The following is a 14,714-nucleotide window of genomic DNA, read 5'->3' on the forward strand; positions in this document are numbered from 1 at the left end:
AGTATCCCAGTCCCCCTGGAGCCCGTTGTAAATTCTGCATGTACTGCCATTGTATACCCACGTCTATCCAGTGCTTTACATGTCTTCCCAGTGAGGTGTGATTCTTGAATCAGTAAAAAAGTCAGGATTCTGGCGTTTGACGGCCTGTATAACCAGCCCTCTCTTAATTTTATCCCCTAAGCCTCTAACGTTCCAAGTGAGCAGGCGCAGGGGAGGCACTTCCGTTGTATTACGGGGCCCCTCGGCGGGTATCGCTTGTAGTTGCTGGGCCATTGGGTCGTGCTAACAGTGATGTGGGTGTTCGATAGTCTAGTGCAGAGCACATGCCGCTTCGTGTGTTGGTGCTCTGGAACCCCGTGGCAAGTGGCGTGCTAGTGTAGTTTGGTGCATAAATGATGACAATCAACAAGAACTTGAACATTATAACCCCCCCCCCCATCCCCCTCCCTGCTCCCCTCCTCCACGGACCTTTCCCCGCCCGCTTCCCCAACTTGGCAGAGTGCTCTGTTTCCCCAATTAGTCAAGTCAAGTCAAAGATTTATATAGCGCGCTACATACCCAGAGGGTCTCAAGGCGCTTGAAGGAGGGTGGGGAATTACTTGTCGAATATCCAAGTTTTAAGTTGCTTTCTGAATGCTAGGTGGTTCTGAGTGAGACGAAGGTGAGTGGGGAGTGAGTTCCAGGTTTTAGCTGCTAGGTAGGAGAAGGATCTACCTCCCATGGTGGTTTTGTTGATGCGAGGTACGGTGGCGAGGGCTTGGATGGAGGATCGTAGCTGGCGGGGGGGGGGGTGTAGAAGGAAAGTCGTGTGTTGAGGCAATCGGGTCCAAGTTCGTAAAGTTCTTTGTGTCTTATTGACGGGGAGCCAGTGGAGGTTTTTCAGGTGACTGGAGATGTGGTCTTTACGCGGGATGTCTAGTATGAGTCTGGCTGATGCGTTCTGGATGCGTTGGAGTTTTTATCTGGAGTTTTGTGGTGGTACCGGCGTAAAGGGTGTTTCCGTAGTCCAGGCGGCTTGTAATCAGTGCATGGGTGACCGTTTTTCTGGTTTCGGTGGGGATCCAGCGAAATGTTTTTTTGAGCATGCGAAGAATGTTGAAGCAAGATGAAGAGACGGCGTTGACCTGTCTGGTCATCAAGAGTGAGGAGTCCAGGATGACGCCCAGGTTCCGTGCGTGGTCCGTCGGGATGGGTGCTTTTCCAAGGGCCTCTGGCCACCAAGAGTCATCCCAGGCGGATGGGGAGGTACCTAAGATAAGGACTTCTGTTTTGTCTGAGTTCAGTTTCAGACGGCTATGCTTCATCCACTCGGCTACTTCTTTCATTCCTTCATGTAGGTTGGTTTTGGCGGTATTAGGGTCTTTGGTGAGTGAGAGGATCAGTTGAGTGTCGTCAGCGTAGGAGATGATGTTGAGGTTGTGTTGGCGTGCGATGGCCGCGAGGGGGCTCATGTATACGTTGAAGAGGGTGGGGCTGAGTGAGGATCCTTGTGGTACGCCGCAGATAACTTCCGTGGCCTCTGACTTGAATGGTGGGAGGCGGACTCTGTGTTCTTCCGGTGAGGTACGAGGTGATCCATTCCAATGCTTTTCCTTGGATTCCGATGTTTCTGAGGCGCTGTAGAAGGGTGCTATGGCAGACTGTGTCGAAGGCTGCGGAGAGGTCAAGGAGGATGAGGGCGACTGTGTCTCCATTGTCCAGTAGAGTTCGAATGTCGTCTGTTGCTGCGATGAGGGCGGTCTCCGTGCTGTGTTTGGCTCGGAAGCCGGACTGTGAGGGGTCGAGGGATTTTTTGGTTTCGAGGAAGGCGGCGAGCTGGTTGTTGACAGCTTTCTCGATGACTTTGGCTGGGAATGGAAGGAGCGAGATGAGGCAGTAGTTTTTGAGTTCGGTGGGGTCTGCTGTGGGTTTTTTCAGAAGGGCGCTAAGTTCGGCGTGTTTCCAGCTTTCCGGGAAGGTGGCGGAGTTGAGGGAGCAGTTGATGACGTCTTGGAGGTGTGGTGCTATGATGGAATCTGCTTTGTTGAAGATGTGGTGAGGGCATGGGTCTGTGGGGGATCCTGAGTGGATGGATCTTACTTGCTCGTGGGGTTGGTGAGTCCCCTACAGGCACCGGCTAGTACCCCCCTACTCAGCCTCACCAGCTGCAGGTCCCCTTATATTGCATTCGTCCTGGAGCAGAGAGAGTCCCCCCTATTCCAGGGTCGGTTGCCCGAAGTCAAGCGGGTCCCGTTCCAGATCAGAGTCCAATCTCACTGCATCCTCCTGGCTCGCAGGATGACTGGTCGGCGGAGTCACCTGTCTGTTGTCACGATTGCGCGGTCGATCTCTGTGCGGACGTTGGGGTTGGCCCACCTGTCTCCATCCATCCAGCCAGTCCCGTGCGACCTCAGGCTTGTCAAAAAACCATGCTTTGCCATCGGCCACAATCCGTAACTTTGCTGGGAACAACATTGAGTACGGCAGGCCTTTGTCTCGTATCGTAATCCTATTCTTGGGCGTGTGAGGAAACCAATGCAATATGCTGATAGCCTTGTTGTATTGTAAATCCCTGTCCGTTACTTTGTTTAATATCTCGCCAATCTCCCGCCAGTAGTCCCGTAGGTGAGGGCAGTCCCATAGCATATGGCCCAGGTCCGCACCTGCCGTATTACATCTGGGGCATGCCGCGTTCTGCCTGGTGTGAGGTAGGCTCTATGGAGGACCAAAAATTGTATCAACTGGAGCGTGCGTTCCTCGTGCTCTTCCTTGCCCGCCTCACTATTTGCGCCCAAGTGGTGTCAGGGATCTCTGTCTGAAGATCTAATTCCCATTTAGCTTTCAATGCCGTTAAGGGCTGCAAAGTTTTGCGCAGCATTCTAGAGTAAAGGCACGTTACCGCTTTATAAGTATCAGCTGACATAATAGTATATTGGCAAGCCATGGACATAGCGGGCTCCAGAAGCCCTTCCCCCCCAGTGCGCCTGCATAGCTCTGGTCACAGCAGCATGCATCAAATAGTCCCCCCTCGGAGGGTCAAATCGATCTTGCAAGGTTTGGTATGGGATTAACGCCCCATCTTCGTATAGGTCACCCAGCATTTGCAGCCCTGCATCCTCCCACAACTGTAATCGCGACCAATCGCCGCCGTGGGGGAGCGCCGTCACCATCCCCAGCGGTATCTCGGGTGCGTACATGTGCCGCACCCCCGCTCGACGTTGCGATCGATTCAAGCAGAGCCTAAACGTCTGCTCCTCTAGAGACCAATATCTGAGGGCGAGCCTCTGCTGTAAGGTGATATACGCCAGAACATGGCGGCGGGTGCCCCCGTCCCTCTCGTGCTCCGGACCTCGGTACACCCTCACCACTTTCACAAATTAATACATCACACCAATCTTACACTTTACTGCTCCAGTACCCTAATGACCATGTGGCAGCAATCGCACTCTACATGTTTTTGTATTGACGGGGACACCCCATGGCTTGATAAACAGTTTTTTCAAGATGAGGACATCTGTCCTTGCTCCTTAGCTATTCTTCCCTTGGTGGGACAGAGGCTTTCTACCTGTATTGGCTGTGTGTTTCCTGACAATAAGGGTATAGCATATTAAGTTTTCCAAAATAATGTTCCAGACAATCTGCTAATCGATCAGGGTTGATTCCTTAAGTGACCTAGAGAGCATTTTATAGGATTTAGGTTGGATAAGGTCAGTAAGTGGATCAGTTACCTTACAAGATGATTTTTATTCATCCTGGGAAAGAAGTTTAGTATTAGGGCTCTGTGAAATAGTGACTATATAGACTAATGCTTCTTTTGTTGGCGATTCTGTTTGTAAGCGATTTAAAAAATAATAGTTACATTATTTGGGGTGCGAGACAGACAGGTTTGACTTTTACTTCTGCTTTCATTTTGGTGAAGCTAAAGTACATTTCCTAGGATAAATCTGTTATTGTGTATGTAGTCCTTAAGATGTTTGGTGTCATGAGTTTCATTCTTGAGTTAGGCAGTTGGCTGTTTTGCTTTTAGTGGACTCAGGCAGTTTTGACTCCAGTCGACAGGGTTCCCTTGTGAAAAGGAATGCTCAGTATTTAGGATAGTGAGAGCTGTTTGTGCATGGATTTGTTGCAAGAGTTCTTTGGCTTATTAACACATTGTGAGTTTTGACTTTTCTGTAAGTGTGAATAATGCACAGGGTTTATAAGGTTGATTAAACTGTGCTACTCATTGAGTTTGAGGTGATGAGCTTATGGTATTATGAATGTGTGACAACACTACAGAGGGGGTTATGCAATCTCTGTTCTTCAATATCTGAAAGGTGTCTTTTGTCCCCAGAGTCGGTAGGGAATGGGACATGTAAGCGCATTGTTTTCTTGGTTTCCAAACAGTAAGGGTGTAGTTTGGGCTGTTTCTTCCGACTTGGTAGCATGACCATTGGGCTATTTGCAGTGAAGTTGTTTGGTTTTTGTTATACTTTTGCTCGGTGTTATGAATGTTAAGTAATGTTATTGGCAAAAGGTTGGTTTATACCAGCTTTTCTTTTAATTACAGTGTGCCTCTAAGGGTATGTGTACTTTGTAGTATATGGCTGTACCTATGTCATAGTGTGTTTTCAAATCTGATAAAGTAAAAAAAAACTAAACTAATATTTGTGTGTACTTCTTGGATTTAGGAAGTGTTTCAGTTTGCCAAATTTGAGCTGTCCTTAATAAGGTGTTGGGGACCATGATGAATTCTCTTTTTGTTTAGATGGGCATAGATGGAAGGATATAGATCTGTTGCTGTAACATGGATCCTCCATTTCGTAGTTGCACAAGTTATGTGCAGGGTGAGTTCTGGGCAAAGAGGTTTGTTTAAGTTTTCTTTTACATAGCCCTAATTCCTTTTTGCTGTTAAGTGTACCTTTTCTTATTTTGTCCAAAATCTCGGTGGGTTTTCGTGCTTTGGCTTTGGTTTATGCATAAAGTGGTTGGGGAGTAAATCAGTCTGTTTGACTTCCTCCCCACATGTGCAGAATAGTTTTTTCCTCCTAATTGGCCAGTGAGTAGAGACTTTGGAGTGGTTTGTGCACCTGCAAATCCTCCCCCATAATATTGAGTAAGTCAATTTGACTGAAATATGATGTCTGTACTGCAAAACTTGTGTTGAGTCTTTGTAGCCTTCATCTTTAGTAGACAAAGTGATCATTGGATCCCTGGAAATTCAAGTCCAAACGTAAACACCTGCTTGTGGATTTGCCTCCACCTTTGGTGCATTTCAGGATATAAAATAAAGTTGCACCACTCCCCTCGGGCTGATTGTACTACTATTTCATTCTGAGCAATATCACCTCTACAAATAATCATTTTGCATCCATTTACACATTCCAAATGCACAAATTTGACTTTGACTACCCTTCATAATATCCTTTTGCTACTTTTTAGTGTGAAAACGTATCTGTTCGCTGTAGCCCTGGTCTTTCAGTGAGATAGTATTTCTTTATGGTTGTATATCAGCCTGGTACAATGGGTATATAGTTGCATTTCTGATTTGGGCGTATGTTTAGCTACCTGATGTCTTGTAGTGCATTTTATTTTCCAATGAACTGTAGTAAAGCAGCCTGCTTTAGTTTGGTAAATGAAAGTCATGATGACCAAACTAACTGTATATTTTTTGTTTTTGTGTTCAGAGCTGGCTTGGCGATGGGCCCCTGAAGATGCTTCTCTTGCCTACGATTCACATGGCGGTTTTAGACATCCTTTCTGCTCTCATCCTGGCGTGAGTAATTTCTCTTGTGTTCCATTAGTAGGGCTGGAATTGAAGTACAAAAAATACCCACTCTTTGCGCTTGCCCACAGTGCAATTACATTAATTGAGCACCAAACATGTTCAAAGGGTTGCTTACCTTATCTGAGCCACAGTTAACCTCAAATGACTGTCCTGGACACATATGCTACTTTGTTAGTTCGCTGCCCCCTCCTACAGCGACATCTGGGAGGATTGCAAAGGATTCCCACTCCTCCGCCAGCTTCCTGTTAAACCTTTCCAGCAGAGCTACAATAGCTACATCTGTTTGTTGAACATATACTGTTTCATCTGTTTTACTTTTTTCCCAGTTTTGATTCTCTTTGTGCATAGTTGCATTTACCTGACAAGCGATCTTCCTTTTTATCAGTGTTCCTACAGGTTCACCCTTTGAAGAGCAGCATTTGATATCGGGTTTGTTTATCCAAATTAAGATAATGAAGTTTTACCGCCTGTGCTTTTCCTCTTCTGCTCATGTGCAGTCATGGAAACATAACCAGTTTGATATTAATTGAAGTGGCTTTTCCTTAAAGGACCTCCACTGAGGCAGCGTGCATTTTCATGTTGACCTCTGTAGCTCTCCAGACCCACCTGCTTGATGGTAAAAAGCTAATTGGGGCCTCTCCACCTGACTTCTTAGCCTCTTGCGCCTTCCTGACAGTGTGGGTCTTGGTGGCGAGATCAGAGTCCATGTTAAGGCAGATTCTGTAAGCACGACTGTGAAATCCTAAAGATTCATGTTTTTTTGTTTTTGTTTCCAGTTTACAATAAATTGACAAAAAAACAATGTAAAAGTGTCCAGTTTGATGTACATTGGTCACATAACTTTAATCCCCTTGTTTGCAAGGGGCCCATAAATCTTTTGGACGTGAAGCTTCTGGAAAGAGTTCTTCATATATGTCTAGTTGTTCATTGCAAGAAGTGAATTCCGTGAACCTTGCTTTCTACATCTGGGTGCAACCTCCTCCCTATTACTGGGCAACCAAATGCTTAGCAAGTCACAAAGCCAGAGCAGTATACTTTATTTTGGCACATGGTATTGTTTTTATCCATCCCAACAGAGCAACCACCAGGGTCAACTGTATAGATAGGTCCGTGCTTTTTTTTTTTTTGTAATGTGCTTATCACTTATTCCCAGGATTTGTATATTTGTATATTTCACAGCATTCCCACGCGAAATGGTAGATTATTTCTTCTTCGTCTTGGCAATGATTGCAACATAAGTCTGCGCTTTATTTCCATTTATGCAAAGCTGCAGGTTGGTAATAGATGCAATGTAAAAAACTTTAGTGAATCAAACACAGCCTGCTTCTATGTGGTTTACCAGTTTGCAATTAGCAGTACTTCCTATTTCATTGATAATTGGAGGATCTAGGCCTGCAGTCCATTCTCTGTTTGCAGGAATAAATAATTGTATGGCTATTTCGTTTTGCTTTCTCTTACTCTACTACAAAAAACAAAACCGCTAATCCGCTTCCAGTAAACATTAAAGTGAACTACAAAACTTAATTTCTCATGAACTATCCCATGCCATAATAACTTCATCCACCAATCAGGGCTAAGGAAGGCATATAATATCTGCTGTCCCCATTGTCCTTCCTTTTTCTTTTTTTTATCCTTTTTAGACATATGGCTTTAACTGAACCATAACGTTAGTAACCACCAATGATCTGGAATACTCTGGTAACGTCCATCATCGATCACCACTCAGCCTCGTGGATTATTCAACTGATGGTCTTCTGCTGGGTGCAGAGGTCAAAATCGGAGTTTAACCCAATGCTTTTCAGTGGAGACAGGGGGTGCCTGGAGCCACTCTGCTTGCAGGTAAGTAGTTCAGTTGCCGGGGCCAAGATTTTGGGGTTCAGTCGAGCACAAGGGGAGGGCCATAAAGCAGCACCAAACATACTCCACTGGCGGCACAAGGGTGGCCAGTTGAAAATTTGATGTCCGGCAACCACTGCTTTACAGTAAGGATTCGTCTTGTGGCAAGTAGGCTGCAGGCATGGCACCGGAGGTTGCAGAAGGAAGACCAAACGCAGCTGGGGTAAGTTGGGATGTAGGGTGTCGTAGGGGCACCGTCTGTTCAGCTCACCAAAGGCCAGAGGCTTTCGGTGCAGGGGTGCCTTTCGATGTCTGAGTCTTCTTGCGGGTCGCGGTCAGGGGGAGCCTCTGGATTCACACTGCAGGCACCGTCGTTGAGGGCAGGATAGGTCAACTAACGCTGGACATGAGTTCAGGATCGCCGGGGAGACTTCACTGCACAGGTGAGCTGCTTGGGCGTCGGGTGCAGAGTGGGCTGGAGACGCAGATCCACCGGGATCCAGAGTCCTTGGAGTAGGTCTCTTTAGGACAGGTCCGCTGTCCGCAGGAGATTGGAGTCTTTCTCGAAAGCAGCAGACCTCCCAGGGGTTTCAGAAGTCGCTGGCTTCACAATGGGTTGCAGGCTCGCATTACCTGGAGACAGGCCAGTAGGGCTGGGACCAAGACAGTCGTCTTATTCAGTATTCTCTACAGGGTTGTCTTCTTTCTTCTTTGGCTGTCGCAGATCTAGTTCCTAGGTCCGGAGGAGCTACCTAAATACAAAATTTAAGAGGCGTTTTAGAGGAGTAGCAGGTAGGGCCAATGGTCACATTTCATGGGTGACTACACCCTCTATTATACCACCCTTCTGTGCAAGAGGGTTTAGACCTAGCCCTGATTGTAGCGAACTCCCTATCTTCAAGATGACAGGGACTGAAAGTTGTGCTTCACATCGCCTCCCCCACATTGGGGGTGGGGTTGGCAGAGGAAGGCACACCTCCTATTCTTTTTGAATTATTCCTGCTGTTTTTGCCGCCCAAGTGGGAGTGTAAACCAAGGGCATCCATCTGCTACTAGCAGCAGAGGCTGCGGGTCGCATTGCAAAGGCAGTAGGCCTTTAAATCTTCCCGCTTCAAGCACTGGCTCGTCCTAGGTAGGATGTATGACACCTCTGCCCAGGGTGCGATTTGTTTCTGGCTCTCTACTCAGAGGTCCAGAAACGTGTCTGGTGGTGACTGGCTACCTGCAGCCGGTCAGAGACCACACTAGAGTTGGTAGGTTTTCAGGGGGAACCTTTTAGGTGCACTCTGAGTACAATACCTCCCACACTGAAATCAGTGGGGATTTATTGTAAGGAGTAATCTGAAAGAAACAGGTTAGTATTAGATTCCTTACCTTAGAATATCCCCGGACGTCAGACTGGATCCGGAAACTTTTGCGTAGCAGTACCCCGGTAGGCGTTGTCTGCAGCTCCGCGACTGTCGTCTGCGTCGTTGGCGCCGGGATGACGTCGCTGGAGTACTTAGACGCCGCCCTCGCGAGCTGTCGTCAGTTCTTTTTTTTTTTTTTCTGCGCCAGCAAGCTTCGATCTGGAAAAATTGGTACTCTTAGTCAATTTTTGACACAACTTTTTTGATCATTTTTTATCCTTTTTCGAAGTCTACCGACTCCTACGGTGCCGGTAGGGATGCCCGGGTTCAAACCTTGCGTCGACTGGGACTGACTGATGTCGGTTACCGACCCCCATCGCCGGTGTCTTCACTGTCTGGGCCTCGACCACGACGACAAGACCTGCTCCGACTGACGGGCCCTGACGTCCAAAGCTAGACGGGAGCGGTCCCACAAGCGACTCGAGCTCCGGCAGTCGGCCCCGCGCCGCTCGAGGTCCCAGTCCAAAAGGAGGTCGAGGGACCGGTCGTGGGGTCGGAGCCATCATAGCTCCGGGAGTCGTCAGCGGTCTTCGGCTCGAAATCCTCAGGTAAGGGACACAAGAAGTTGAAGAGACCTCATCGCTCTTCGGACTCCCCCCCCCCCCCCCCCCCGACGCTCGCGTGATACGACACCGCCCTCACGGCTCCACCGGAGCCGCAGGCGTCACGGCCTGCTCCATACCAGTCGGCCCCTGGGCAGAACGAGACGTCTGAGGAGATCGAGGCCTTCCTCACGGCCATGAGGTCGCTCACTCCTCCGTCGGGCTCCGCGGTGCCTTCGGGCCCAGCGGCCCGACTGGGGGCCCCAGCGGGTCGGGTGCTTCGGCCCCGACGCCGTCGGGTGCTTCAGTCCCGACGCCGCCGGCGACTACGGTCCCGGCGCCGCAGGCCCCCGCAGGATCCGGTTCCGGATCCGGGTCGTCGCCGGTCGACCTTACGACCTCGCCGACGCCAGCCCCCAGGGTGTCGCCTCCGGGCGGCGCCGTCCCCGATCCCACCCTCGATTCGGGTCCGGCGCCGGTGGGAGATTTCTGGTTCTATGACCTGGCCCCATCCTTTGGCCCTGAGTTTCAGGAGATGGGTGGCGAGGGGGATTGGGAGGGGTCTGAGGACCCTCTGGCACAGGAGTGCCAGTCTTATCAGGACTGGACAGGTGAGCTAGGGGAGGCCAGTGGTCTAGCCACCTCGCCAGACACTGGTTTTGTCTCCCCTCCTACTGTGGCTACGGAGGAGGAGGCTGCCTATAGTGTGCTGCTGGCGGCCAAGGCCTTGGGCCTGGAGATCCCCGTTGCGGCCGTGAGGACTAACCTCCTCACAGAGGCCCTTAAACCGCAGGCCGAGCCTCTGCTGCCGTTTAATGAGGCCTTGTCTGACGTTCTTCTGGACACTTGGTCCAAGCCCGCTACAGGTCAGCCTGTAGATGGGAATGTGGCCAGACGCCACCGCTCGGCTCCGGGCAACCCTTGCTTCCTGTCCACCCACCCCACCCCCGAGAGCCTGGTCATCCAGGCCTGTAACACCCAGACCGCATTCCCGACGGCTCCCCCCGATCGGGAATCCTAGAGGTATGAGCAATACGGAAAAAAGGTATTCACCTCCCTGAGTTTGGGGTTGCGGTCTGTCACCACAGACTCACTGGGCAGAGCGATGGCAACAACGTTGGCGATTCGTCGCCACGCCTGGTTGAGGTCCACCAACTTTTCGGCTGATGTCCAAAACACCCTTATGGACATGCCGTTTGATGGCCGTCGCCTTTTTGGCGACAAGGCAGACAATGCGCTTGAGCGCTTTAAGGACTCCAGGGCTACGGCCAAGTCCTTGGGCCTCTCGGCCCGCGACCAGCAAACGGCTGCCTTTCGCTCCTTTTGTGTCCAAGGAAGGGGCACCTCCACACGTTCTGCCAGCCACGGGCCGCAGACTACCATCCAGCGCGGTGGCGTACGTGGAAACCGCCGTGGCGGCGGTCAGGGAACACGGCGGGGCCAGTCCACACCTGCCCCTGCAGCATCCGCCTCAAAACCCTCCTAGTCAGAGCTTTCAGGCCCATGTGACGCCAGTGGGGGGCAGGGTTCGCCATCACCTCCTCCACTGGCGCACTGTCACATCGGACAGATGGGTGACCCCTCCAGCCATGCCACCGCAGTACTACCGCGTGTCGGGGGATCACTTGAAACTTATACAAAAGGACGTTACTGCCCTCTTTGCCAAGGGGGCCACAGAGCGCGTTCCTGGGCCAGAAATAGGGTGTGGTTGTTACTCCCACTACTTTCTGGTACCCAAGAAGGGCAAAGGGGGCCTACGTCCTATCTTGGACCTTCGGAACGTCAACGGCTTCCTCCGGAAGGAGTTTTTCAAGATGCTGACACTGGCTCAGGTCTTAGCTGCCCTGGACCCGGGAGACTGGATGGTAGCATTGGACTTGCAGGACGCTTATTTCCACATACCCGTCCTGCCGGCCCACCGGCGCTACCTGCGGTTCACGGTAGGCCACAAGCACTTTCAGTTTACTGTGCTCCCCTTCGGCCTTACCAGCGCCCCACAGGTGTTCACGAAGGTGATGTCGGTGGTCGCAGCTCATCTGCGCAGGTTAGGGGTTTCAGTCTTCCCCTACCTCGACGACTGGTTGTTGAAAGCGGGCTCGCCCCAGACAGTCGTCAGCCACCTCCAGACTACGGCCGACCTCCTGCACCAGCTGGGGTTTTCCATCAATGTGCCAAAGTCACACCTGTGTCCCTCTAAAGCTCCTCTTCATCGGAGTGGTTCTCGACTCTGCGCAGTTTCGGGTTTATCCTCCTGAACAGCGGGTTCGGGATATTCAGGCTCTGATTCCGATCTTTCAGCCTTTATCCCGGGTCTCGGTCAGGTAGACGCTGCGACTTCTGGGGCTGATTGCCTCCTGCATCCTTCTGGTGCATCACACCAGGTGGCGGATGCGGGCTCTGCAGTGGGACCTGAAGTTTCAGTGGGCCCAGCATCAAGGCAACCTGTCCGACCATGTCCTGATCTCTGAGGGCACTGCGACACAGCTGCAGTGGTGGCTCACGGACCGCGATTGGGTCAGCGGCAGATCCCTCTCTCTACCCCAACCGGAACACGTAGTTGTGACGGACGCATCCCTCCAAGGTTGGGGGGGGCCACATGGGAGAGGCGGAGATCAGAGGCCTCTGGTCTCCGGCGGAGTCCCGGCTCCACATCAACCTTCTGGAGCTGCGGGCGATTAGTCTTGCACTGAAGGCATTCCTCCCCTCTGTCTGGGGGAGTACGGTGCAGGTGTTAACGGACAACACCACCGCCATGTGTTACTGCAACAAACAGGGCGGTGGGGTCGTGGACCCTATGCCAGGAGGCTCTGCGCCTTTGGCAGTGACTGGAACATCAGGGCGTGACCCTGGTGGTTCAACACCTGGCAGGTTCTCTGAACGCCAGGGCAGACTAACTCAGCGGACTGTGCATGATGGATCACGAATGGCATCTGAACTCGGACGTGGCGCAAGGCCTCTTTCAGGAGTGGGGAGAGCCTTGGTTAGATCTATTCGCCACAGAAGAGAACGCGCAATGTCATCAGTTCTGCGCATTGTAATTTCCAAGGCGGCACTCGCTCGGAGACGCTTTTCGTCGCGAGTGGAGCTGCGGTCTGTTGTATGCCTTTCCGCCTATACCACTTCTGCCCAGAGTGCTGAAGAAGATCAAGTGCGACCAGGCCCAGGTCATCCTTGTGGCTCCCGACTGGGCACGAAGATACTGGTATCCCGAGCTACTCAGCATGTCTGTCGATCCCCCGATTCGTCTGCCTCTTCAGGAGGACCTTCTGTCGCAGCAGCAGGGGACGGTCCTCCACCTGAACCTGTCCAGCCTCCACTTCCATGCTCAATGCGCACTGGCTTTTAACATGGTACACCGGTTCCAGGGAGGGCGGGAGGAGGAGTTGGGCCGTGGGTGGTGGGAAGGGGGATAGTTGGCAGTTCTTGTTTTTAGGAAGACCTGCACATTGCCTACTGAAAGACTACAGCCTCAGGCATCACTGTTGGACACGTATCTCAAAGGCATTCGTTATCAGCTTCTGTTACGCTGAGATTGTGGATTTACGGAAGGGAAGGGATCCGATGGGAGGCAAAAGGGCGATTGTGGGTTCTATTAAGTGTAATTTTGACTGCTTGAAAATCAATAAAGTAATAAAAAAAAAAAGTCCCGCCATTTGCCAGTGTCTTCTGATACTGTCCAGGCCATCAACACTAATTCGCCTGACAGAATCAGAGCGTGAGGGCGGTGAGAAGGTCCGGGAAGGTTGGAAACATTATCTGAGTCTGACTGGACATTTCCAACAGCAAAGGGAACCAGAGCTGACCTCTCAAACAGGGTGTTACAAGAACTGGCTCCGCCCCTTGTCATCTCATCTTCGAAATGACCCTCCGAATCATGAACGGGAAAAAAGCATAATGGATGCTCCACTGGCAGTTCCGGAGGAAAGCATCCAAGCTCACTGCAAGGGGTTCTGGCCTGTAAATGAAGAATATCCGAAGCTGCTAGTTCATATGGGAGGCAAAGATATCCGCTACACCCGGGCCCCATTGGTGGTTGAGTAGATGGAAAACTCTGGGGTGTAACCTCCAATCCCTCAAGTCCCCAGGAACCGTGAGTTCCAATCTGCTACCACGTTCGCCTTTCCCTGGATGTACTCCACTATCTGTGAAATTTTGCGTTGGAGACAAAAATGGCAAAATCCTTGGCAGTCTCCCCTAGGTGTTGGAATCGGGTTCCCCCCCCCAATTTGGTGACGTATCGCACTGCAAAGACCTTGTCCATCCGCAGGAGAATACAATTTTGGGATTTGTAAGGGGAATAACCTCTTGATTGCGAACGATCCAGCCAGGATTTTCAGACAGGTGATCTATAGTTGACCACCATTCTCCTGTGGAGATTGTTCCCCATCTGTCTCCCCAGCCCCATCTGTTTCTGGTTCAATTATGACGTCCAAAACACTGCCCAATATGGATTTGCCGTTCCAAGCATCCATGTGCTGTAGCCACAAAGTCATCTCTACTCTGGCTTCCTCCGATAGGGAGACCTGCTCAGAGTATGAAAAACCCCCAACTCAGATGGAATATTTTCAGGCATTGAACGGCTTTGTAGTAGAGGGAAATGGGGAAATCGTCTAAATAGAATACTCCAAATCCCCACAATCCTGGCTAGTACTCTCAAAGAGGCCATCTAAGGCTCCTTCTTGATTGACAAAATCTTTTTGAGTCTGGAGCCTGAGAAGGGCCTATACAGAATCTATATGAAACCCAGAAAGGCCATGGACTGCGAAAGAATCCAACACTATTTCAGGGCATTGATGATGAACCTCAGGTCATGTAGAAATTGAATTGTCCAGTTTAGATGAAGCATAACCACCTCCCGATCTTGGTCCATAATGATCTGATCTGCCAGATAAATTTTCAATGTCACCCCTCTGAGTCTGAGGGATTTTTCAACCAGCTCAACAGTTTTGTGAAGCACAAAGGGGCCATAGAAAGCCCAAAAGTATAGGCAGAAAACTCATACTAGTGATCCCCCCCCCCCATATTCCCCTTGCAGAATTGGAGAAAGCCTGTGCGTGGAAAAATAGGAATACGAATCGTGAGATATGCGTCTCTTAAGTAGAGTCTGACTAACCAATCATTTTCGTGAAGGGGGTCCCTCAATAAGTGAATGCCTTCCAGTTTGAAGTGACGATAGACCAA

The 14,714-nt window shown here is 50.6% G+C and overlaps 1 protein-coding gene across 3 annotated transcripts in view; it reads left to right on the plus strand.

Moving 5' to 3' along the window:
* PELP1 (proline, glutamate and leucine rich protein 1) overlaps positions 1-14,714 on the plus strand; it is a 314,814-nt gene that overhangs the window by 137,887 nt on the left and 162,213 nt on the right. For all 3 annotated transcript variants that reach the window (XM_086945906.1, XM_086945907.1, XM_086945905.1), the window contains exon 10: positions 5,646-5,734. In XM_086945906.1, coding sequence (XP_086802032.1) covers positions 5,646-5,734 — 89 coding nt within the window. The remainder of the gene's footprint in view (positions 1-5,645; positions 5,735-14,714) is intronic.

The sequence above is a fragment of the Lissotriton vulgaris genome, chromosome 12 (genome assembly GCF_964263255.1).
Source record: "Lissotriton vulgaris chromosome 12, aLisVul1.2, whole genome shotgun sequence".
Taxonomy (NCBI): domain Eukaryota; kingdom Metazoa; phylum Chordata; class Amphibia; order Caudata; family Salamandridae; genus Lissotriton; species Lissotriton vulgaris.